Here is a 26,035-nt window from a genome sequence, read left to right on the forward strand (position 1 = left end):
GTTCATAGCAGTTAAGTATTTGCCAATTAGGATTTTATTTTGAAAGTCCACACCGGAAACGCTTCTGTTAATTGTCTCAGGCCTGTCGCGCGTGCCCCTGGCTCAGATAGCGATCAGCAGTTGGCTCTGGCAGGACAGCCGGGACCGAGCACCGAGTTGTGCCACCAGTGTGACATATTGAAAGAAAAACGTGTGAATGTTTCAGGAAAACAGCGGACAGTTTTTAGTGTGAGCGCTTCAAGTTGGAGAAGTGGAGCTGTTCTCCTGCAGGACAGTCACTATGTTCTTACCTGCTGGTGGGACCTGAAACTCCAGTTTTATCTACCACCCCGCAGGATGAGACGCGGAGAAGAGGAACACGACTCGGACATCACGTTACCGTTTGTGCCGTGATTTTCAGTTTCCCCACTATGGAGGAGAAGTTCAATAGACTCATCTTCGTTCCCATCGCGGCTGTGCTCTTCTTAATGATCGGCTACCAGTATGTGTGCCCGGCGGACAGCAACACCTGCTACTTCACAAGTGACGGGAAAGAAGGGTTTTCCCAGCGATATTCATCAGGGTTCGAGTTAGTTTACACGGAGCCGGAGGCGGACGAGGACCTTCCCTCCAAAATTACGTCCAAATTTAACTTCACGGAGCGGGACCTGGACAGGCACGCCGAGTTCAAAATCCGAGGAGATGATGTGATGGTGTTTCTCCACATTCAGAAGACCGGCGGGACGACGTTTGGGCGGCACCTGGTCAAAAACATCCAGCTGGAGCAGCCCTGCGACTGCATGCCCGGCCAGAGGAAATGCACCTGTCACCGGCCCGGTAAAGCAGAGTCTTGGCTCTTCTCCCGGTTCTCCACGGGCTGGAGTTGCGGGTTGCACGCGGACTGGACCGAGCTCACGAGCTGTGTACCTGTAGTGATGAACAAGAGGGACAAGAAGAGTGCCCCAAAGAGCAAAAGGTGAGATCTACAGGACAGGTGTGGCCGATAAGTGGACTGCCACTCACTCATTCATTAATACAATAAATGAATAAAATAGATCACTTGTTCATTTACTCAGCTCATTAACTAATTCACTCATTCATTCTTTTTTTTCACTGACCTATTCATTTTCATCCTCATTGTCTCTTTTACTGTTTTAAACCTGTAACTCACTTGTTCATTTTACTCTTTATGAACTCATTCACCCATTCATTTACTCACTCACTCACTCACTCACTCATGTTTTTACTAATTGATTATTTGTGTTGCTCATAGACTAATTTTCTTAATATCAAAAGTATAATTTTTATATTCACTCATTCATTTACTCATTTGCCCACTCACTTACCCACCCACTCACTCACTCATGTTTTTACTAATTGATTATTTGTGTTGCTCATAGACTAATTTTCTTAATATCAAAAGTCTATATATATATATTGACTCATTCATTTACTCATTTGCTCACTCACTCACAAACTCATATTTCTATTCATTGATTCATTGGCTCAGTCAATCAGTAAGACACTCACTCATTCATAAAGCCAGTAGATGCAGGAGACAATGAATAAAGTGCATAAATGAACAAGTGAATGAGCAAATGAATGAGTGAGTGAACAAGTAAGTGACTGAGTGAGGGAGCAAGTCACTGGGTAACTAACTCACATTTTTCATTTCACTGATTCACTCATTCATTTACTCAGTATAGTCACTCACTTGTTCACATACTCAACAAATTCACTCATTCATTTACTCACTCACTCCTTTAATAAGCGAATAAGTGGAATTAGCTGAAAGGCAAGGAATGAATGAGCAAATTAATGACTGGGTAAGTGAGTGAGTGGCTGATTAAATTATTCACTCATTCACAATTTTCATTTCCCTAATTCACTCCCTCATAGACTCTTTTACTCAATACAGTCGCTCATTTCTTCGCTTAATGAACTCATTAATTCACTCACTCACTCCTTCAATAAGCCAGTAAACGAAAGGGAGTTAGCTTAAAATGAATGAATTAATGAGCAAATAAATGAGCAAGTGAGTGACTGAGTCAGCATTGAGTAAACAACACACTAAGTCACCCATTCATTTTACAAGTAAGTGAGTTAACTAAAGAGCAGACGAGTGAGTTAATGAATTAAGCTATTAAAGGAGTGAGTGAGTGAATGACTGACTCAGCATTGAGCGGTTCATTCACTCATTCATTTTACTGACTCACTTGATCACAGACTCATTTACTCAATATTGTGGCTTACTTGTTCACTCGCTAAACTTATTCACTCACTCATATCCTAACTCATTCTGCCACTTGCTGCCAGAGACTGACATTGTTGAGTGAGTAGTGAATGAATGAATGAATGAATGAACGAATGACCAAGCAAACAAGGTGAGTGAGTCACGTTAGCAAAGAAGCAAATTAAAAATGAAGGAAAGTAACAAGTACAAAACAAATGCAAGTGGTAATAAATTAGAAACAACTCATTAAAATAAATTATAGATAAGTTGTGAGAGTGAACAAACACAGAACCTTGTGTGTAATAGAAAAGATTAGTCAATTAATTGATTAGCCGATTGGAAATTAACTGACAACCAATTTGATAATCTATTTTTTTAGGATTGTGTAATTATTCAAACATTTATTGAGCAAAAAAAAAACAGCTATTTGCTGCTTCCAGGTTCACAAATGTGAATGTTTGCTGCTTCTTTAAGTTTTATATAATTAGAAATTGAATACCTGTAAGTTTTAGACTGTTGGTTGCACAAAACAAGCAATTTAAAGACAGCACCTTGGGCATGTAGACCAAGCTTTTACTCAAAAAATGATCATTATTATTCGATGTTTTTTGAGCCTGCAAGAGAAGTATTATATCAGTAGACTGACGTGAGCCGCAGAGCTTCCTTTGCTCACCTCGAGGCACTAAGTCAAAGGTAACTGGATTTTTTTTTTATCTGTGTGGGTTTGTGGCTTCCAGTTTCCCCCAGAGCTGCACTCGCCTAACATGTGTGCTCTTATTGGCACATAATGTAGGTTATAGAGCTGTTACAGCTGTGGTGTTAACATGCAAACCACATGGTATGTCAACACCGGCAGCGGCACATTCAGAGAGAAGCCAGCAGACAGGCTGTTTCTTCATCTGAAGGTCTGTTTCAATTTCCTGTAATTACAGAACCAACACAGCTAAGCTTAAGGGAGTAAATCACTTAAGCAGGGCTGGGCCCTCTGAGGTGTGCCGCCTGCGTGTTGAAGCCAATTTGCTTTGCAGTGGGTTCAGAGAGCAAATCTCCATATGTTACTGAAAGCGTTAAAGAAGGTTGACAAGGACGAGGAGGGGGGGGGGGGGGGGGGTGCCTTCAAGAATCCTTCCAATCCATTAAAGTCCCCCTTCACTCAAAATATATTTTTCTTTTTGTTCCTTCAGTTGGATGTGTGAGCTTCTCTGTGCAGGATATAGTCCGGGTGTGCCGGGGAAACCCCGTAAGGACAAAAAAATGTTTTTTTTAATGCCAAAAATAAGGCCAAATATCCATTCACATGGAAATCAATAGCATTTGGGAGCCTCTGTGTTGTTGCCTGAGTAACTCTCGGTAGCGTAGCTCCTTTAAGGGATAGGACAGCGCGTAATGTGTGTGCGTAACGAGTTTGTGGTCGAGCGAGTGTGAGCGAGCGAGCGGCAGAAAAGTGACGGTGAATGCGAGCAGAGGAAAAGGTTAACAGTGAGTTGTCAGCCTGCCAGTAAGTGTACAGTGTGTGGATGCTGCAGCTTCTCAAGACCAAGAAAAGTCACGTCTGTTGTTTTCCCAACCGCTAATTAAAGTGAAGTGGGTTAAACACACAGTTAGTGACAAAGGATTAGCCCTAACCTGACCAGGCTCAACTTAAGGTGGACTGACATTTAAGGTGGTTTGGAGCCAATCCCGGTGCAATATTCAACTTTCACAAGTGTGATGTGGAAAGTTGAAGCCTCCAGTGCATGTACATGGAGAATGGACTTTACAGTGAAGTAGGAGACATGTTATGTCCAGAAGTTAAACTTCTGAATTGAAATATAATTGCATATTCATAGATTCTGGAGTTTTTAATGAGGGAGAAGGAATAGATGTAATTCTAAGGATTTCAACAACATAATTGAACTTTTTTTTTTGTAGTAGTAGAGTATTTTATGTACAACTTAAAACATGTCTGGAGGGCATCTTTAATTGTCCTCTGTGGCAGCCATCAGACTTAATTTAAGGCTTTTAAATAGTTTTGTCGAGGCGCCTCAGAGCCATATCAGCACTATGAGTGAGTCAACAACACTCTAGTCAACACTTGTCAACTCAATATAATAGTCACTGAAAAATCAGCACTCATTAACATTGGCACTTGGCTCCGTACGAGGCTGATTGCAGACATGAGTTGGCTCCATTTTCAAAGATGGGACCATATCTGGGCCATGCAGTAATTTTCCTGCAATTAAGTTGTTTTTTTTTTTTGTTTTTTTTTTTATTAACAATTATTTTGACAAGGCAAGTGTTGATTGGAGAGTCAGGTTTCCACTCAGGGCTATAAGTGGTGAATTTACCCTTGTGGGTGTCGACTTACAGAATGATTCTGTAGTTTACCACAACAGCTCCATCCTGATTACAGCACCAGACAGTATCAGACATAATATGATACCGCCACCGAGCAGTCTCGAGAAGTACTCGCTCATAATGTGATACTTCATTGATCCCTGCAGCGAAATACTCTTCCTGCGAGGCTCTTCAACACAGGGAGGTCAGAGGTCATCACAGCTCCTGAGCAGCACGCTTGGGATTTGAGTGTCTTGCTCAAGGACAAATCTGTATCTGTGATTTTAATAGCAGCTATTTTTTATATGAAGGTCATTTTCTTTGGGTTTTACAGCTTTTACAAGTGAAGTATGCGTGTACAGCCGTGTATATATATATATATATATATATATATATATATATATATATACACACACATAAATACACACACATACATACATACATGCATTTTTTTTTAGAGGACAGTATCAAGTTTGAGCCAAATGCACTGTGACTCATAACTCATTCTATACCCGTGAATTTATCGGCCAACTTATGAGTCATAACTCATTGAACAGCCACAAATCTGTCACATGAAGTTCTCATTTCCTGAGGATAATGCCCGGTTGATTTTCTGTCCGCACGCTTTAAAAATCGGGGGAACCATTACTCAGCAGCAATCAGCCTCGAAATAGGCGAACAATTAAGCGAAGACTTCCTGTCATTTTGAATTAAAACTGCTGAATAAAGACTACACAGAGCTTGTTCTGCTCTCGATGATGTGTTGCCACCACGTTTCATGTTGCAGTTTTATCAGACCTGAAAGGCTCTTGTTCTGTCACTTCGGGCGATGTAGCCCTTCCGTGATGGACTGTGACGCACACGACGATGGCAGCAGGGGGAACGGGACTGAATCTATCAGTGTGTGTGTTTGTTTTATCAAGGCATGTTACTGCTCAGCTTAATATAATATTTAATGCTACTCTCTCTCTCTCTCTCTCTCTCACTCCGGTTTAGTAGATTTATTTCTGTTTCAGCCTTGATCCCTTTGTTCTTAAGAGAGGTTAAAGAGTATTAAAGTTGTTTTCCAATATATATATATAATCCCCAATGCTTTAAACTGTGCTTTCTACCTGACATAATCATTGATTACCAGAGTATTTCATAAGGCTGAACTGATTTCATGTGTTTAAGAAGCACTCAAAACATTCTTAGTCTGAGTGCAAAAGACAATCCAACTTAATATTAGCATGTTGATATTAAAGGATGATTCTCATCTTATACAAGTCACATATAGCAGTGGGAGTGCAAACCATCAGGGATCAAACATCACGGGAACCGATGACGCCCACACTTATCTTAAGGCTACATCCGGGTGTGATGTAGTTTGTAGAGAGATTCTTATCTCAGCCTTCAGACCCCACACTGTTTTATTCTTTACTCTTGAGCACAAGATATAACATATGGCATCCCTACATATTCCTCCCAAAACACTAGTGGGAAGTGCATGATTTAGTGCTTATTGCACTTAAGTACAATTTTGAGGTGTTTTTTTTTACTTATATGCTACTTTATACTTCTACTCCACTACATTTCAGAGGGAGAATTAGTACTTTTTACTTCACTACATTTATCTGTAGTTACTGGTTACTTTTCAGATTGAGATTTTACATAAACAGACATATGTAATGCATAGCTAGAGATTAAACCAGTCATTTTCAGATTTTTTTGGAAGTGTCTTGAAGCTCCTTGTCACATTTCAGGTGTGTATGTGTTGTTAGCAGCTCCACCAGAAAAAAATATTTCTCAAAGTGGCCAAACGATCCAATATTTCATAAAAACAGAGAAACAGAGAAAAAAGCCCCAAAAAATGAAAACATATTTGTTCAGCTGAACTTTCCTCTCCCATTAATCATTAACCTCTGGACTAAACCACCAAACTGTTAACAAAGAAGCTCAAACTAACTCCACCTCAACCAGCTACAACAGTGAAACACACTGATGCATCAGTATTAACAATCTAATAATGTCATAAATTATAACATATCGGCCATTTGTCTGCAGAAGGAGTACTTACTAAGTAAGTATGTTTCAATGTTCATTGAAACCTCCAACTTTTAGCTGCCTGCTGCTGCCTCATTTCCCTACTTTCTGTCCCCTGATGAAATATATTCAGGTCTCAGGGGGATTGTGAAATGAGGTGAGATGTGACTAAAAATTCTTCAATATGCACCGAATGTACAAAATATTTCAGGGACTTCTACAATCTACAATCTCAATCTCGGCTGTGTCAAACTCTGTCCCCCTTCATGATCAGTGTGTCAGTAGCAGATAATGACTTTTACCTGCCTTCACCTTATTACTGTACTTCAGGAAATCATTAAGTGTCCTTAATATTTGGCACATTTGGTGCATGTTGGCATGCTGGTCTGAATACAGAGGCACCATCTGTCTGCTTTTGAAGCGCTTCATAGTCACCTTGAAGTCACCTCTCTCCTACACACCCCATCAGTGTAAAAACTAACAACACCAGAAAATACATGAATTCGAGCATGATATTACAAAAAAAAAAAAAAATACCTGCCATACCTGCAATCTCATCGATGCAAATGTCTCATATTTTTATGATACATTATCTTGGCTGTGATTGTGGGTTGGTGACATATGTGTACTGTCTGAAAAGTTTCTTCACAGTAGAAACATGCACAAGAATAGGAACCGAGAAACAAGATCGCTAATTAGCTTCTTGGTTACCAGGAGAGATGGCATAGCAACCGGTATCAGTTTTGTGAAAGCGCAGCCGGTGATGCTGTATGGGAATTAGTTGCATGACATTAACATATCTTTGTCAAATCAGAGCAATTTAGCTTTTGTTTCGAAGACACTCCAGCAAACTGGTGGTAATGAATGTGATCACAACGCATCACATTTATCAGGAAGAGCATATTGAGTTTACAATTCACCTCCTGTAGGTTTTTCCTTTGTTTGCTCCTTTCTTACTACTTAACATAAGTAGCATATGCCGCGTTAACCCTGCATCTATCCATCCGCCCTCCTTATGTCTGCCGATTTCCCTCCCAACACACAAACTTCACTGAGTAATACAAGCCCGGTTCAAGTATTTTTTGATAGACACACCACTGGTCATAGGCTCCTGCAGGGCTTTGCTCGCAGCATGGGGCTACAGCATTCACATCGCATCGGGCTACAAAATTGCTGTAAGGCTAGACGTCACACCAGCTTCAATTGCCAAGCTGCCCTGTTTGTCCTCGGCAGCCGGGCTCACACTGTGCAGTCAGAGAGTGTAACCTTATTACTGACCTCATTATTTCAGATTAGAGCAAAGAAAGCAGGCTGGCCATAACACAGAGCAGCCTGTGTCTAATTAGCCCAGTTCATTCTGGACACAGTTAAGGTAGTTTTAGCTATTAATTTGGCAATGGCACCCTAGTAGTGATGAGGATAACGGCACTATAGGCTTGAAAATATGTAGGGAGTTAACAGAGTTTAGTTGTCAGGAAGGAAGGTGAAAAAGAGGAAATGAACCTTTTTTTATCGAAATGTTCTAGATACAGAATGGGGTTTGCATTCTTCTTCTAACCTTGTTTCAGTGAAATACTTACACTATATGGGGGAAAACATCTGGTAGCAAGTTTTTGACATTAATCTCCCCTTGCAGTTACAGTGAGTCAGTGTAAATCCGCAGCTAAAGAGAGCCATATGCAGAGATTTCAGAGATTTACAGTATATTATTAAGAAGAAATATGTTCAGTTTGAAGCAGAGTTTCTTAAACGCTTTAGGCGTAATACTGCCCTTTAACTGTCAACATTGCTTTTGACTCTGATGTCAGTCTCGAAGCTTACACATCAAGTTATTTCAAGCTGCTGACAACCACACATTGTTGTTAAAATTCAATGTGACAAGAACGCTGATTGTCAAAAAAAAGTGTGACCTTCAGTAGCCAGGAATCTTACCAACTGCACCCAGTGGATCTGTGACGCCTTAAGGAAACTAAAAACAGGGTTTGAGCCAGAGCGTACCATTGCGACAATGATTGCCTCATATCTTAAAAATGTCCCCTCACTACAACCTCCCTGCCCAATTGTCCCCCATAAAATCAATGCCAGAATCAATGACCTCTAATTTTTTGAATTTTCTAAGCTGTATCAACATTTAATTTTTGAATTAACTACAAAATTAAACTGTTATCTGGTAGACCTGCTGCAAGCCAGTGTCAATCTGTACACTCTGCTAAATATGTTGTTAGGGAGTGAAATAGCTCTGATATTTAAAAAAAAGTCCCCTTCAGTCATGTTTTAAACCTGCAGTGCGGAACTTTTGTCTCCCCCTTCTGGCAGTGAGAGTAACTACACAACCACTGTCGACATTATCGCTGCAAACCCTTGATACTTTTTACGTGAGCCACTCCCCACCCTGGTGATGCGATGTGGTGGGGGCGCATTGAAGACAGTCCGCCGTGGTCAACAGTCGCAAACCAATCATTGCTGGTTGACATGTCGGTGCGCCAGTGCAGGAAAGTCACCCCAGACACTAGATTTAAAAACTCCAGCTTTAAGACATATAAAAATCCTCTGCATTGAATAATAAATTGCATCTGCTAGAGCAGTCATTCTGTAAAAATAGAGGCTATTGCCTACATTACACAAATATACAGAATAGCCAATAAACTCATTTTCCTAGCAGTTTTGTCATTTTGTAGTGGTGCAAATGATACTGACCACGCCTTCATACCTGTTGTAATGGCCTTTGCTCAACCATTGTGTTATCTCTCTCTCTCTCTCTGTGGTCCATAAACCTATTGACAGGGGCAAGTTAATGTATGTGTGTGTACTCTACTGTCACACACACACACACACACACACCCTCACATATACACTAACGTACAGGTCTAAAACTCAAATTAGTCTTCTGTGTATGTGTGTGTGTGGGAGAGAGAGAGAGAGAGAGAGAGGGACTTTGCCCTGTCAATAGGTTCATAGGCCACACACAGGGAGAGAGATAACACAATGGTTGAGCAAAGGCCATTGCAACATGTATAAGGGCTTGGTCAGTATCATGAACATGAACCAAATATTTGACAACTCATATGCTGTAAAAACGTCCAATACAATACAATTAGAATGCAATGTATTCAATATCTTTGCCTGCACTGGCATTTTACCAAAATAAACAACATAAAAACAACTATAGGATCTAAGTAAAAAAACAGATTATCAGTGTCTTATCAAATTAATGTCAACAATGGAAGAAACAAAGACAGAGCTCAGACAAACACATTCAAGTGCATTGCTCTGTGTAAGAGTTTGCATACACTCAAGTCAAGTCAGTTTTATTTATATAGAAATCACAACAGAAGTTATCTCAGGGCACTTTTAGTATAGGACTGGTCTGTGTGGTTAGTCCAGGTGATGTAGCTGTCCAAGACGGTGGACCCGCTCAACCAATTACTGCCCACTTACTGCCATAAAGAAAAACCAGTTGTGAGCTAGCAGGTGAAAGTTTTGCAAGCAAGAGAGCAGTGATAGTAGTTGTGTGCTTGGGGATAACAGTCACATGCTTTTTTGCAAAAATAATATGCATGCACAGCTGTTTGAGTTACGGGCGTGACTCCTCTACATCTGCGTGCATGGATCTCATTTGTGCTCGCAGATTTTGGCAGATATATGCTGTTATATATTTGATATCAATAATTCAGTTGTCAGATGTGACTTACCAGAAGTCTTTCATTAAATATCATGCCATTTTTTACTTTAATGATTAGAACAATGGGAAGGTAATTTTAGGTACCCCAGTAATGTAGTTATTCTCACTAAAAGTGAACTGCAGTAAAGTCTGGTCTGCTTTTCTACATGTATGATTTTATAATTAAAGTAATTATAATTGACAGTGGTTATACTTTATGTCTTATATAATATGTTTAGTATCAGTTCTTGTTTGTTATTATTTTGTGGCACTCACTGGGTGTGCAGTTTCCACAGTTTTCACAGTGACTCTCTAGAAATGTACTAATACACGCTTTTAACCTCCTCCCAGACAATCCCAGCTCAAACACTGTAAAAGTACAAAAGGCAAAAGATCTATTCGTGAGTTGGATTCTCACTCATTTTTGTTTAGGAGACAGTTTGCATTTCATTTTGATTAGTCACTTCATGTGGGTGGAAAGGTGTATGTACCATACCTGACACCAGAGTTTATTCTTGGCAAAGAGGGTAAATATACAGGGTACTCTGGGAGATCCTGAGCTGCAGCTCGGTGTTGTGATGTAGACTGATAAAGCAGGAGGTGCGCTCGTTTGAAAGTATGGGTTACAGTATGTCTTTTCACACTTATGACACAACATGTCCTCACCAGCCTGTTGATGACGTCTAGCTGAATTAAAAATACCACCTTTTGCGTGACTTGGCATATGGTAATTAATGCCACAGTCTGCAGTGCCAAACCATGGCAAACATGACCTTAATCACATGCCTTTATAGCAGAATGATGATAATATTAACAATTAGGTCCAGAAGAGAGCTGAATGACCTCGGACCTCCCTGTGGAGGGAGGCGAGCAAAATGGAATTTGCGCTTTATGAAAGATTAATGTTGATAGCAAAGTGACTCTACCCCATGGGCATCAAATAAAGGGAATCAGACTTCTCTCAAAATGTCAAAATATTCCTTTAAAGTCATTTTTTAATTTAGAGCCTTACTTTCATAGTTTTTACAATCAGTTATACCACCAGTACCCCATTTATCACATTTTAGCACTTGACACACACTCACATGTTGGCTTCTTTTTGGTATTCTGTTTTGTTTATCTCATATCTCAAGTAAAACATAATTGAAGCACTTATAGTAAGTATGCATTTAAACTTAAACCATAACCAGTGTGTGGCTTGTTTTACTCGACTGTGGCTTGCATTGTGCCTCATTTGTACAAATGAATAAATGTAAACCAATTACAGCAGATGCATGGTGCAGACTTAAGGACTTGTGTGAATATGATAATAAACTGATAATGATTTCTAATACCTTATTCTGCCAGCACTGGTGGGTATTGATGTTCTGTCAGCTTGTGTTGACAGACTTCCACAGCAAAGATCCTATTAGTAATTACCACAGTAGTGAGCAGTCTATATGAGCATACAACCAACATTTGTGACCGAAAATACATGTGAGGACATTTAGTTAAAACATGAGAGGCTTAATTCTCTACTTTCCATATTATGATTTTACAATTGTTTTTTCTGTCTGTTCTGTCCACACAACATCATGAGGTTTTTTCCTTTTTATTCCATTTTTAAGGAGTTTTTTCCTTATCTGAATCAAGGGTTTAAGAGGATGTCGTATGCTGTACAGACTGTAAAGTCATTTGAGGCAGATTTGTAATTTGGGATTTTGGGCTATATAAGAAAATTGACTTGACTCAACTAGTGTTAGGTAGCGGCTAATTTAACACTGTGACAGGCCTATGGAGGCCCATTTACGCCACTTGCACCAGCACCCAAGTGTTTTCATTATTCCAGGATTTTTTCCCCCTTCATTATTATTATGACATGAGCTCATAATTATGAGATACTTTCAGTGTGTCATAATTATATGAGTATTATATGAATAATTATGAGTTAAATAATCGAGTATTGTCTCAAAATTATTAGAAAGTAGCGATTGTTTTCATTAAGTAATTTGTTCTTCGTAATTTAGTATCTCATAATTATGAGAAACTTTCTTATAATTGTGAAATACTAAGTCATAATAGTAAAAATCATTTCTCTTAAATATGTGATAATTATGGAGAAAAACACTTGGTGTTCATTATACTCATTATACAATAATGAAAACATATTTATGAGTATTTTATTTTCCATTTCTGCCAAGTCTGTTCAACTAGATGCCACTAAATTCTACACACTGCACCTTTAAAGAGATGTGATCCCCACAAAGTTGGGCTATGTAAAGCTCTAAAGTGAAGTAAGTGAGAATATTTTGAAAGCAATCTATTGTCAAAAATACAAAAATAAGGTGGAAAATGCCTAGGTTAAGGATAACCAGACATATCCTAGCTCTAATTTCATTATTACAACTTCATTTTAAAACATTGATTTAGAGAAATGATTTTATGGTAGAATATAGGATCAGCTGTAAGAAATAAATCCTGCTGTTTCTGTTAAATCAAACCCCTCAGTGAACTCCCTTTATGACAGTGAGCACCGTGTTGTATTCTTGTGAGAAATGTGAGATATTCAGAGGATCTTGGTAATCTCCACACTCCTTAGGGGGATTAGGGGCAGTCGAAGACAGGTTTTATTATATGGGGGAGGAAGGGGGGGATTAATCCAGAAGTCCAGATTTATACGGAAACCTGTCGACTGGATTGAAGAATCCTTCTTTACAAAACAGTGTGTGTGGATTTTGTTCAAAGAGAAGAAAAAAAAAAATCACAGCCAGGAAGACACAGGTTGACAGATCATTATGTGCTATCCATCAAAATGCCTCACAGTTTCTATTTTGTGCCGTCAGACTTTTTGTAGGATGGATGACAGATAAGTCATTATGGAATGAAACTGTTCAGTTGAATGGGAACTGCATCAGAATCAACAAAAAAGTCTTTTATCTCTCTTTATTTCTAGTTGGGCATAATATAAATGTGTGATCTAGCATACTCTCTCATAAATTTGAATCTTCTCTTTTTATAATTTTAAAGAACAATCCTTTTAGAAAGGGTATAACTCGTAAATCACCTTTCAAAGACTGATGCTGCAAGAAAAAGTACAGCACAGTGATGGAAGCAGCCTCCACATATTGCTAAAAAGTGCCTTTAAGAAATTCCTCAGTAGTTTGTGTGGGTAGATGTGACCTTTGCAGAGTGCAGTCTTCCATTTATCCTTTCCATATCTACAAGCTCATAGAGGACGGGTTGACACCTCACAAAGCTGCAAAGATTAAGATGTCAAGCAAAGGTTAAGGCTAAGACGCTAAAGCTACTAAAGCTGCACACGCCAGGTTGTTGTGTGCGTGGATGTCCTCAACACTGTGCTTGTCGTGGGTGTTGTTTAAAAACCAAATGAACTCTGGGAACTCTGGAGAAATGTAGCTACCTGAAATGCAGCCAAATTTTAATAAATACAGATGGATGATTCTGTCCCCAGAAGAAGATTTTCTATGCAAAGATGAGAACTCGCTGGATACTCTCATTTAGTATTGAACCCTGAAACACTCTGCATAATTTAATTTGTGTTAGTGTATGTTGGCTGCGGTTCCTCACATAGTCTACCACCTAGTTTTCAGCAAAACCACATCTTCACACTCTCGCTTGTCTGGACACCTCATCTTTCTGGAAGCGTACTCAGTTCCCTCATCTCCACACCAGCATCCCTGGGGCTTTTGCCTTATCGCCCAAAATAGCATCTCATATCTGTGACCAATGAAGATCACAGTGTAGCAATAGTCTCCTAGCTCATCGTTTCTCTCCTCACCCTCTCCTTCTCAATGTCTACCTCCGTGGAACTAATCAAGTAATGTTACCTGCCAATATTCCCTACAACTGGGTTATGTTTTCAATGGGTAAGTGTGCAAATGAGGGACCCTTTAGGGTTGAATTGTGTGTGTAGGTGTGTGTGTGTGAGAGAGTCATAGTCTACTCTTGGGGACAAATTGCAGACTTAAGATCAATTAATTAGGGACAGCTTGTCCAATTGGGGACAAAAGCCGTGTCAAAGCCAAGTAGTGGTTATGGTTAGGGTTAGGGTAAATCCCCAGGAATTGAATGTAAGTCTATGTAATGTCCCCAAAAGTGATGTAGGACAGCTTGTGTGTGTATCTGTGTGTGGTGTCTGTGTGTTCACTTGTTGGATGGAGAACCCGCTGTGCGCAAATGGGGACTGGGATCATTTTGCCCGTAATTGACACACAAAGATTAAATTAGTACAAGAGAGAGAATCAAATGAGTGAAAATGGATCCCGCTTGACCTCTTGGTCTGGAGACTGATGTGATGAGACTCTCCCGGGTCTCTATGCAACTGAGCAGCTCCGCTCGGTCATCTTGATAACATCCCCTTTAACATGCAGCCCTGCTACAGCTGAATCTGTAGCCTCTGACATTCCTCTTTCATCCATCCTAATGCCAGTCTCATTTACTTTTCTGGAATCTCTGTCCCTCTGCTGGGTTTTATAGCTCTCGCCATTTGTTACTCCTCTGCTCCTCTGTAGTCATCCATTCACCCACAGTCAAGTTGGCAAAACTGAAAATTGAGCCTGGCTAATATTTGATCTGCTTCAGCAAGTCCAGTGTTATCTACAAAATCCTTCCTGGTGTAAAGGCTGGATGTTCTCCCAGCGGAGAGGCTCATTCACGACTCCCCCTTTCACTGCAAAGATGACTATTTTAACAGAGAGTTTCATTTCCAGTCTTATTTTGGTCGATTTCTTTCCCTTTTTGATAAAACCCCTGAATATTTCATGACATCAGACATTCCTGACCAAATAAGAAAAAAATTGAAGATGAAAAAAGCATTATTAGTTACTATATAACTAGATTTTATATTTCAGAAGTCAAAGACTCAGGACTGTGTGGGTGTGGTGTTATCACATTTGATTGGCAGTGGCCTGGCATTACTAACAAACAAGCCACCATCTGTCGTCACATTTTGACTCAGATATTTCAAAATTCTGATTGGTGCACAGAAGTATGTGACATCACCCTTTTCTAACTGAGCCATACCCATTTCAAGCATAGACTGTATAGAAAGATGGACGTCATGACATATCACCCCCTGTTGGCAGGCTGCAGTATAGGTCATGAATCCCGCCCTCTCCATGTTAGCGGATGGGACATGAGCCAAAATAAAAAAATCAAAGTACATGTCAAATAAATTTTCCCCAAAGATGGTTTCTGTCATTTCAAGTAGTTCTTATCATGGTCATGTTTGTCCAAGTGTTCATTTTTCTTATAAGTTTGTTTTTAATTAGTTATTTGACGATATAGAAAGGGGGTCTGACGTCATGATTGACAGCTGTGACAGCTGCTCTCAAACCTCTGTCAGGCCGCAGAATGGCTAAGGGGACGTGTTCCCCGGACCATCATCCCGTCGCCTGACTCTACTGTGCAGACTCTGGCTCCAAATAACGTCACACAAGCAAGATGGCAGCTACCGGATAGGAGATATTTGGCTTCACTTTTGCATAGTGGCATGAAGTGGAGACGCTGCGTCCATATTTATATAAAGCCTATGATTTCAAACCAGTGAGAAGAGCAGACAAAAAAACAACCACAAAATCTCTCATGTGAAATAACTGTTCCAACTTTGGCAGAAAATGTTGTCTTCCTATAGGACCCCATTGCTCGTACTGTAAGAAGAAGCTGGTCAAGAAAATGTACACGTTTTTAAACTTTAACAAGTTTCCTTTGTTTCTGGAGTCTTGTTGAAATAAATGTCAGAAGAAGAAGACCGTCAAAAGCTGGCAGAACAAGACAGGATGATCTAATGGTGAAAATGTGATTAAGGATTCAGGCAAATACTTGAATTAACATAAATGTAACGATTCATTTAATACTTTTCAAAGTATTAAACCTGCATTAGATCATTTTTGGCCTCTTGAGGGCAGCACAACAAGCTGTAAACACAACTCATAATCTTACCTAATAAAGTAGCTAATGTGTTAGCAAAGAGTTGCCTCTTTACGCATCTAGCAGATAGCTGTAGCAACATTAGCATTCAGTTGGAGTTGTGTTTGTTTCCACCTGATGAATGTACATCTAATATTATATCTAATAATATGTATATCTCTCCCTTTAGCTCGGTTTTGTTCTCCTCCAACTCCTGAGAAAAGAAGAGAACATCTCTCTCTTTAGCTGCTAATTGCTCCGTTATGTTCATCAGCTAGTAGCTAAATTTGTCTACCTGCTGTTTGGTGGAAGGGTGAAAGACACAGAAAGTCTGTAGATAATTGTGATATTTCAATGCCGTGAATACAATTGCTTTCACATATACAGTAATTTGCTCTGTTGTTATGAAAATATAGATTAGAGCAGCTTTAAACACTATGTTGAAACAGTTCAAATACAACTTTAATTTTAGTTAAACTGTGATCAGGGAGAGGTGTGTATGCTTGGAAACAGAAACAGATGATATTCACATCTGGAAGGTGGGATCATCACTAATTAGGCAATCAACAACATGTGCAGGCTGCTTCGGAGAAATAGCAAATCACAAAAATACTTTCCAGTGGAACCTTTAAATAGAACAAAAAGAATCTGAAAATGAGTGGAATTATATTTGCAGAATTCTTGTTATGAGGAAGTGTGTTTAAAATATTTTTTTTTAAATCAGATTAAATGTAAGATTGATATTTTTAGTTTTATTTAAGCTGCTCTTCTTCCTCCAAGAGACGGGGTTCATTCTCTTCTGTTAAATGTGAGAACTAAAGTGCAATTCACACCCCAAAAATTTTTCGCAGAGCCATCATCACAACCGAAAGGGCTTTTTAAAGTGATTTTAGGGAGATAAAATTGAACTGTTAAAGACAGCATGTGACTAGAGATGACTGTATGACTGAAGGTTTTCCCTTTCTTGTCAGACAGCAGTTCCCTCTTGGAGGCATTGGTTAAGAGATCCCTTGTGGGCTCAGAAACACCTTTAAAATGGATTTGCTCCAACTGTGCGAGTTATCAACACCCTGACTTCAGTGTGAAATTGATGTCTAGTCCTGTGCTTGTTTTCAAAGTCGCTTCTTTTCCAAATGTGGCCGATAGAAACGGCTTTGAAATTCGACTTCATTGACGGCGTTCATCGGAGCAGTGTGACGTTGAGTTGAAACAGTGAAACCGTTCTTCAGAAACTGAGCTAAAAGCAACATGATGTATTTTCACTTTTTAAAAGATGAAATAAATAGCATTGTTGTCGATCCAGATACTTTTTGTATGAGCTGCTTCTTCAGAAGCGTAAATAGTTTCCATCAAGGCTTTTATCATGAGACTGACGGTGTCCTTGATGGTAGTGAGTGAATTAACAAGGCAGATATCGATCCTTTGCTGTGAGTTTCCTCTGTAGCTTTTTGATGGTGATTTAGCCAGTGAGAGAGAGAGAGAGACAATCAGGGAGAGGGACGGAGAGAGGCCGATCAATAGTGTTTGCAGGTTTGCTGTGTGGAGAAAGGTGACGGGCAGCCAGAAGGGCATGAATGAGGAGGCGTTGGATTGATCGGTAGCAAAATGCAACAAGCTGATTTAACTTTACCTCAAAGAGCAACCATGCATGATCTCACACGTAGTTATGTTGAGTCAGCAATGATTGCGCTATTATATGACAGAGCAGCCTCAGCGCCTTGTATATTTACTCACATCTGACTGACAAGGTTAGATTTTGACTCAATCAATCGGGTATCTGAGAACACAGAAAATGTTCCCACTTTGTCCAGTTCATGCCTGAAAAACTTGAAAGCCATTGAGCACATTAGTAGAGAGGAATTAGCCGGGTCGGATGACAGATGATGTTTGAAAGAGATGGATGAAGATAAGTTGTTTGAGGCAAAGAAGTTTTCCTTTTAACTTGCAAGGATTTCACTGGAAAACTTAGAAACACCAGAACATTTAAAGCTGCTATAATCAATATTTTTATATACGACACCGATGAAGTGTTGCTCAATGTCACAATGTCAAGAGTCACAATGGGCAGTTTAAAAATAGAAAGGATCCAAATAGATGCACTAGAACCAGAGATAACGTCTTTTTCATTCCAGGCATTCTTCTTCCTTGTCCAAACCTGGTGCCTACTTTACCCACAATGCAGCTCGATTTACCCTGCTGTACAGATTTAGGTGTGTTACGCAAGTATTGGCTAATGTAGCCTGGAGCAGCTAGCCTTAAAAAGAGATGAGGAGCGGGCTACAGAGATTTGATAACCTCACTTACATCTAACTCCACACCCAAGATTCTTTTTCAAACTTGTCAGACTTCCAAACCGATGCTGACTCAAGTGACATCACTTTTATCAGATTTTGCCCTCTCTCTCTCCAGAGAGGCTGTGTGCAAATTCTTTTCACATATGTATCAGTACTCCCCAAGACCTGTAAAACAGACTTCTATCACCTTTCTCAGGAGTTGATTCAGTCCAAAAAAGAGCTAAAAAGGAAAGTGAATACTGGACTTCCATTCATCAGGTGGCCAGAAACATGCCTTCAAATGCTAATGTTGCTCCAGCTATCTGATGGATGTGTACATAGGCAACTGTTTGCTATAAACAAACCAACAAAAAAAATGGGATGCAATTATTATGGGGTTAAGAAGCAAAGACCTTTCATTTTTGAGTGAAATGTTGCTACTGAAAGCACTTTTAGACATTTGGATCAAAATGTTCCTGCAGAGAACCTCCTGCTGGTTTTCTGTTATAATGAATGCTATAAAATGCTCGATTAAAGTGACACTCGCCGTTTCCTCCCTGAGAAAACCACAGCCATTCATCCGGCAAGTAATTATTCTTGACCTTCATAATCTGACCCTGCCTCTTTCCCTGACACGAGTAAGAGGAGAGCTTTGACATTTGCTGCTCTTTGTCAATAGGTCAGGATGAAAGCACAGATGCAGAAAGGCGGAGTTGCATGGACATTTATTGATCCGGCTGTCTTGTGGTTAGCTGTACAGATAGATGATAGGCACTGGAGGAGGAAAAGACTGAGCTGTTTTCCAGGAAGTACAACAAAGGCCGCTTTGTGAGGCGCTCGTGTGTGTCCATCCATCTAGCGCTGTCCGTTCAACCCGGCGAAGATGGCAGGGTAATTCACTTAGCTTCCACTGTGGATGGCCATTATCTCTGGGTGGTGTGTCTGTCTGCGGGTGTGTGCTGCCATGATATCATCATGGCACTCACTTAAGTATATATCACAGCTGATTGATATCTGCCGTCTAGCAATAATTGCTAAATTGTGGAGCTTTTAAGGCTGTTGGCTGTGCACTCTTTGTCCAGTAACACAGCTTCTCTCTCAATTAATCAAATTTCTCACTTTAGCAGTGAACTCCAAACAATTACAGCTGCACAGATGCTCTCATCGTAAAAAGCTCCAGTTTTTACATGCTTGCTGCACTGCGTTTTTTATCTAATATAAGGCAGATTTAGAATGATGGGACTGGCAATCCATGCATTTTAACAGAATGCACCATGTTAGAGTCACAATCCTTTTAAGCATAGTTGGATATATATCACTCAACAAAGCTCTTAGCATATTTGCTGTGCAAAAATATAACCAGAGTCTGACATTAAATGTTCATTTTCTTTTGCTGTAAAAAAAAGTGACAGATTCTGTCAGCAAAATGAGACAGATCTTTCGTCCCAATTCTACTCTCAGTTTCTGTCAAACATTACTGCAGTCTTACTGAAATCCTTTATGAGTGAAGCCTTTCATGACAGCCTTTCCTTCTTAGACTATCCTTGGTAAATAAAAAAAATTTAAAAATTAAAAATTAAAAAAAAAGCCATGAAGGTGAATTTTTTCTTGAGCTACGTGGGGCCAAAAAGTTAAATATTAGTGTAAAAGCTCAGTAAAACAGAACTCAGATGCACAACTTGTAGATTATACAAGTAAGGTAAAAGTTTTGTGAAAACAGGGTTTGGTGAAAGAAAGGCAGGCAAGGGATCATTAACAAGGCAAACAGGAAGAAGAAAAGAAGTCTGGAACAGTTTGGCTAAGATGGCACAATAGATGATCTGTCTTGGAACTACAAGGACGATGTAGGTTATTTACTGATTAACTAATGAGGAAATGTTAAGCAGGTGTGGAGATCAGGTGATGTGGAAAGGCTGGGGGACAAATGATTATTGAGGAAGGTGGTCTGACTTTTTTTTGGGGGGGGGGGGGACGAATGTCTTCTATAAAGTTAGACTATAATATGATTCAAGTTCAGCATCACACGTTGCCAATTGTTCTACCAACAAGTGTTATGAGATGAAAGATGATGCATGGTGCTGTCGATAGTCATAGGAACATTATTAATATGATTACTTCTGCACTCCAACACACTAAATCTAAAGATATCTACCAAAAAGAGCAGATGTAGATGGTGTTGATAGGGATGTTATTACTGAGGTAAATTAAAACGCTCAATTAAATGTCTTTATGTTTGAATTACAGTAATGAGATATTAATAATGAGCTGTTTGATTCATTTACCATTATAATAATTGGTTTTCAGTTATATATATGTCTATATTCACAGTAGTACAAGTTTCTTTTTCCCATTATAACCTTTTTAATCCCATTTATGGTCTGTTTGCGCCTGGTCTTCACAGGCAGAGAATTTCCCTGCACAACAAATTGATTGACCTTAGCAGAGTTCAGTGGTAATGTTTTTTTCCACTCGTCCAGTCGGGCAAGTAGGTCAGAAATCTAATTGCCCTAAGTCAATTTTTAACTTACCCCGATACAAATTGTTCTATTTATTAGCGGTTATAAAATAAGATAAAGTTAATTGTCATGTTTAATCTTTATTTAAGTAAATGAAACAGAACAAGGACACAGAGAGTCATATATGCAAAGCAACAAACATTCTTGCATATCCAATATGGTATGACCCCTATATGTCACTGAACTCTTAATTCTTTTGATCAGCCTAGTTTCTTTTAAATAATGGAACAGACTCCCCAACCCGATGGCAAATACATTTTTTAGACTCATTTCTTCTGCTCCAAGCTTCCTGATTTCCCTCTTTTTAATGTTTCTTGTTCTCGAGAGTATTTATGGCAGTGAAAAATTACACGCTCCACTCTATTCCTCTATTTGACAGAGCTCACATAATCCTGAGAGATGTTTGTTTCATGTATCACACTACTAGCCTACTGAATTCTTGATCGGCCAACGACGTGTGCCAATATTCTCCAATGGGGAGTGGTTATGCTGTGTTGCAAGAGAATGAGAACATGATTTATAATAAGACGATGATAGAAAAAAAATGATTGACACATTTTTTATTTTATTATTTTTTAACCACTTGCCTGATTGGACAAATGAGTTGCTAGATTTACTAACCCGACGTCAGGCAAGCCTTATTGTTGAACCATGCTTAGTCAATCCAACAGAATACATAATCAACCTCTGTTAACATGTGTCTAAATTCTTACAGTTATTCTAGTATTTCTGTAAATCTAGGAGAGGGTCCAAAGAAAGTATTTATAACTATAAATATGTATATGTCACTTCTTTAGATCATTTTACTTGTTGCACAAATACACTTTAATGTAACTGTGAAGGGTTTCTAGGTTTATTGATAGAAAAAACAGTAACTCAAATGAAGTATTTCTCCAGGTGAAAGGTGCCAGTGTACGTCCAATAGTCCAAACTCTTCCTCACCCAATCACACAGTCACACTCAGGTACTCAGTATGTGTGTGTGTATATACACAAAGAAAACCTACAAACCACACGGGATCTGATTTTGGGAGCTCATCCAGCTCCTCGTAGCAGCCTTTGCTCATCTCGGCCAAATTCAGTCCACGGAGAGTTACTCACGAGGAGAAAAATTCAAAGAGAAACAGCGTATGCCAGCAGGGTAACAGGTAGCTGAAGAAAGAAGTATCAACAAGTAGGAAGACTCTATACAGAGAAAAAGGAATGCATCGTGTATTGAAAACTGACCATTCATGTAACAGGGTTTAAAAGAGAATCCTCCAGAGCGGCATTTCTGTAAAATGTCCTTGAATCTGAATTCTTGTTTTTAGCTGTTGACTGAAAGCTCCATGAAGTAAACTGTAGCCTTGTGGAATGAAAGAAATAAAATGTTCAGCTTTTTACTTAAGCTTTATATTTGTTGTCTGTCTCTGAAACCAAAAGGTCATGGTGATCTTTGCACACAAGATGAACGCTTTCAATTTCCCTTTTATCTATGTTGTTTTCTTTTTGAAAAACTTTTGGAAAAATGGCAGAAATTCTCCTCGCGCTGACTCCCTCCGTCACCTCACTGTTATGCTGGTCATCCCTGGACTCAATAGATAAGAAGAGAGAACTGTGTGTGGTGGTTAAAAGGTTTCTGTACGGCTGGGTTACAGCAATTTTTTGAAGCGCTGTTCGTGGCAGATGAGAGTGATCCAGAAACATGAAAGGTGCTGGAGACGGAAAAAAACTCATTATGTGAGGTAGGCAGGAGCAAATTGATGTGACAAAAACAAAAATAATTTCACATCTGCGGGATATTAAATGCTATACATGCTTGGTTTGCATTGCCTTCTGTCATTGCTCTCTAACATCCTCAGACACGTTCGATGATGTTTTTCCTATAAACCCTAATCACACCTTCATTGCACTTCCAGCGCTGTGCTATATCTTCCTGCTCATTCTTTTTTTAACTGCAGCAGGATATCAGAAATTTGATGTATAGTTTCATCCTCCCTCACTGTGCTGAAAGTGTCAGTTTTTTCAAACTTTGTATCTTTGACTGCACATACAGATAATATCTAAACTTATCGCTGTTGTAATGTAGCTTACGAATGACATTTTAAAAGAGTATGCTTTGACTGAAATAGAATCCGTATTATCGATGCAAAGGTAAAAAAGTCCTATTTCCATCAACAGTGATGGAAAAAGAGCCAGAATTCAAACTTCAACTGTGTCTTAGTGGGTCTCTAATAATAAGTTCAAGCCCCAGCTCACTGTTTTTGTATTGAAATGCAGTTGTGCATGAAAACTCATGCCATGGGGGGGATTTTAGACGTGCACAAGCCTCATACAGAAACTATCTACAACTGTTTTAATAGACAGAGTTGCAGGCTGTCCTGACATAATCTTGGGACGAGGACCAAAGCAAAGTGAATCTCAATAGAGGGCAGCTAGTAAGTGTGCTGATGCAGGAGGTTGAAAGGAAAATGTAGTTTGAAGGAAGAGAACAGACATTTTGGGAATTCTTCTTGAGAGTTAAATGAGAAGATCAATACCACTCTCATGTCAGGCCAGCAGGACTTTCGCTTACCTTAGCATTAAAAAATAGAAAGAAAAAAAAGTAATAATGTAAATTTGTGGTTTTAAGGGGGTTATTTGCCTGACTATTTGTTGGCCGACTGCAGCAAGTTCCTGGGAAGACCAGACTGCACCGGGACAAGAAATAATCCAGCACATACCCTCCAGAAAACCACAACTTGTCTGTCTTGGCTGGTAGACAGATTTTGTTATCTTTGGACAGAGCCAGGCCAGCTGTTTCTCCCTGCTTCCAGTCCATATGCTAACTTAAGCTAACCATCTCCTGGCTAGAGCTTCATATTTAGTGCACATATATTAGGACTGGTATTGATCCTCTAGCCTAACTTGACAAGAAAGCGAATAAGTGTATTTCCAGAGTCAAACTATTCCTTAAAGTCACAGAGAAATTCAATGGACAACACAAGACTGTCGACATGCATGCTAGACACCTCATCTTATGTGTCTCTTTATCTCCCCCTGCAGGAATTTCTACTACATAACTATGCTACGCGACCCTGTGTCACGCTACCTCAGTGAGTGGAAGCACGTGCAGCGTGGCGCCACTTGGAAAACTGCCCTCCACATGTGTGACGGCCGCCCGCCCACCCAGGACGAGCTGCCCGCCTGCTACAGCGGTGAAGACTGGACGGGCGTGGCCCTGGCAGACTTCATGAACTGCCCCTCTAACCTCGCCAACAACCGCCAGGTCCGCATGCTGGCCGACCTCAGCCTCGTGGGCTGCTACAACATGTCCTCTATGAGCGAGCTGGAGCGAGGGCGCGTGCTGCTCGCCAGCGCCAAGGCCAACCTGCGTAACATGGCTTTCTACGGCCTGACGGAGTTCCAGCGCAAGACGCAGTACCTGTTCGAACGGACATTCGGCCTGCGCTTCATCCGGGCCTTCACGCAGATCAACAGCACACGCGCCGCCAGCGTTGGAATCAGCGAGAAGGTGCGGTGGCGCATCGAGGGGCTGAACGCCCTCGACGTGGAGCTGTACGAGTACGCCAAGGAGCTGTTCCTGCGGCGCTACCAGTACAACCGACAAAGGCAGCACCAGGAGGAGCGGCTGAGGAGGCGGCAGGAGAGGCAGCAGAGGCAGCGGATGCACAGGACCTATCTGGCTGAGCTATGGAGACTAGGAGGAGGAGAGGAGGAGGAAGAGGTGGAGGAGGAGGTGAAGGTGCTAGAGGTTGTGGCCACCACAGAGGACTACAGCAGCCAGGTGGTGCGGTGGTGAGGAGAAAACAGGAACTAAAAACTCCAATGCACTGACTGATCGCTGTTTGATTCATTGTGCTTTACTCTCCTCCATCCGTCTCCCTTTGTCTCGCCTCTGCTGTGAATCTGCCAAAACCTCCTGCCCTCATAGCCTCATAGCGCATTGTTGGACTGCCGAATGATGTCTTAATATTTATGATGGATGTAATTGTCATGGCAACCTAAATATTTTGTATTTATGTTTTTTTCTTATGGCTAATTTTGGCACTGCAGTTGTGAAATGCATTTATTTATTCATTAGTGCTTTGAATGTTCTCAAAGCAGTGGAAATGTTTCTTAAATTTCGCTAAAAATGAGTAGACCTGAAAAAAAAAAAAAGTGCTTCATGAAGAAGGCCAATTTTAGGATATTTTCAAAATGGTGAATGACTTGAAGGATCCTCTGTGTCATGTTCGTGATCTAGCTCCGTATTGATCAGTGAAATATTGTAGTTACTCTGTGATGTTTGGCTTCATAAGAATATCAAAGCACAACCTTGGCAATAGTCTGCAGTGTGTTTTCTTTCTGACTGACTAAGCTGCAATATACAGAAACAATCAAGGCAATTTCTTGAAAGGAAATGTGTTCAATAAAAATATGCAGCATCCAGTGATGTAAATTTGTCCCTGATGGACTCTTCTCTGGTACGCATGTGTTCACGCACGTGTTCTGCCTCGCTCTTTTCTCACAGCATGTTCTCACCATAAAAATCTGAAATCTTAATGCGGTGTGTGCCAACTTCTCCCATATCCGCGCACGTACTGACACGCTGACGTACACTGATGAGGCTTTTTCTCAAGACGGAGAGAGAGGAGAGCTGCAGGCTTGAAAGACAGGCTGTCAGAGGTAGTTTCAGCGCTCTTACATCACAGTGAGAGAACATTGGTATTTCCACCATTAGGGCATTGATCACAGGCTCTTCGCCTCCAAATTGATCATTTAAAGTTCAATTGACCATGACTCTAGCGCAGCAGAAAATAGAAGAAACCCAGCGGCTTGCTGAATGCTTACATTGCAACATACAGTACTCGGCTCTATGCTCCATTTGCACTCTAGTAGCAAAACAATCTATTTCAACACATTTCCACAGACAGCAGGCCTTTGAAATGTTATCTGCTGGAATGATGCTTAATATTAATATCCTGTTTCTAGAAAATTGTGGCTGTAATAAGCACTTTCCGGCCTCTGCACGCAGGCGTTTTGTTCATGAGAAGGAAAACGAGGATGAGGAGGAGATCAGTCAGGAGGCAGAAAAGGAAATGGCTATGTCCACAGACTAAAATAGCCTTTCCATCTCCAGCTGCAGTCTCTGTTCTTCTTGCGCAGCA

General features: G+C 40.2%; 1 protein-coding gene across 1 annotated transcript; it reads left to right on the plus strand.

Annotated features, from left to right (window-relative positions):
* LOC121892141 (heparan-sulfate 6-O-sulfotransferase 3-B-like) lies at window positions 1-25,317 on the plus strand. Its single transcript, XM_042404996.1, has 2 exons — window positions 1-955; window positions 23,931-25,317. The coding sequence occupies exons 1-2, from the start codon at window positions 411-413 to the stop codon at window positions 24,685-24,687; spliced, it is 1,302 nt and encodes a 433-aa protein (XP_042260930.1). The 5' UTR covers window positions 1-410; the 3' UTR covers window positions 24,688-25,317.
* Window positions 25,318-26,035: the final 718 nt, after the last annotated feature.

This window comes from Thunnus maccoyii, chromosome 24 (assembly GCF_910596095.1).
Source record: "Thunnus maccoyii chromosome 24, fThuMac1.1, whole genome shotgun sequence".
Taxonomy (NCBI): Eukaryota; Metazoa; Chordata; class Actinopteri; order Scombriformes; family Scombridae; genus Thunnus; species Thunnus maccoyii.

Coding starts and splice junctions, on each gene's coding strand:
- LOC121892141 (XM_042404996.1), top strand. CDS start 411: ATGGAGGAGAAGTTCAATAGACTCATCTTCGTTCCCATCGCGGCTGTG. Junction 956..23,930: donor AGTGCCCCAAAGAGCAAAAG/GTGAGATCTACA, acceptor CTCCCCCTGCAG/GAATTTCTACTACATAACTA.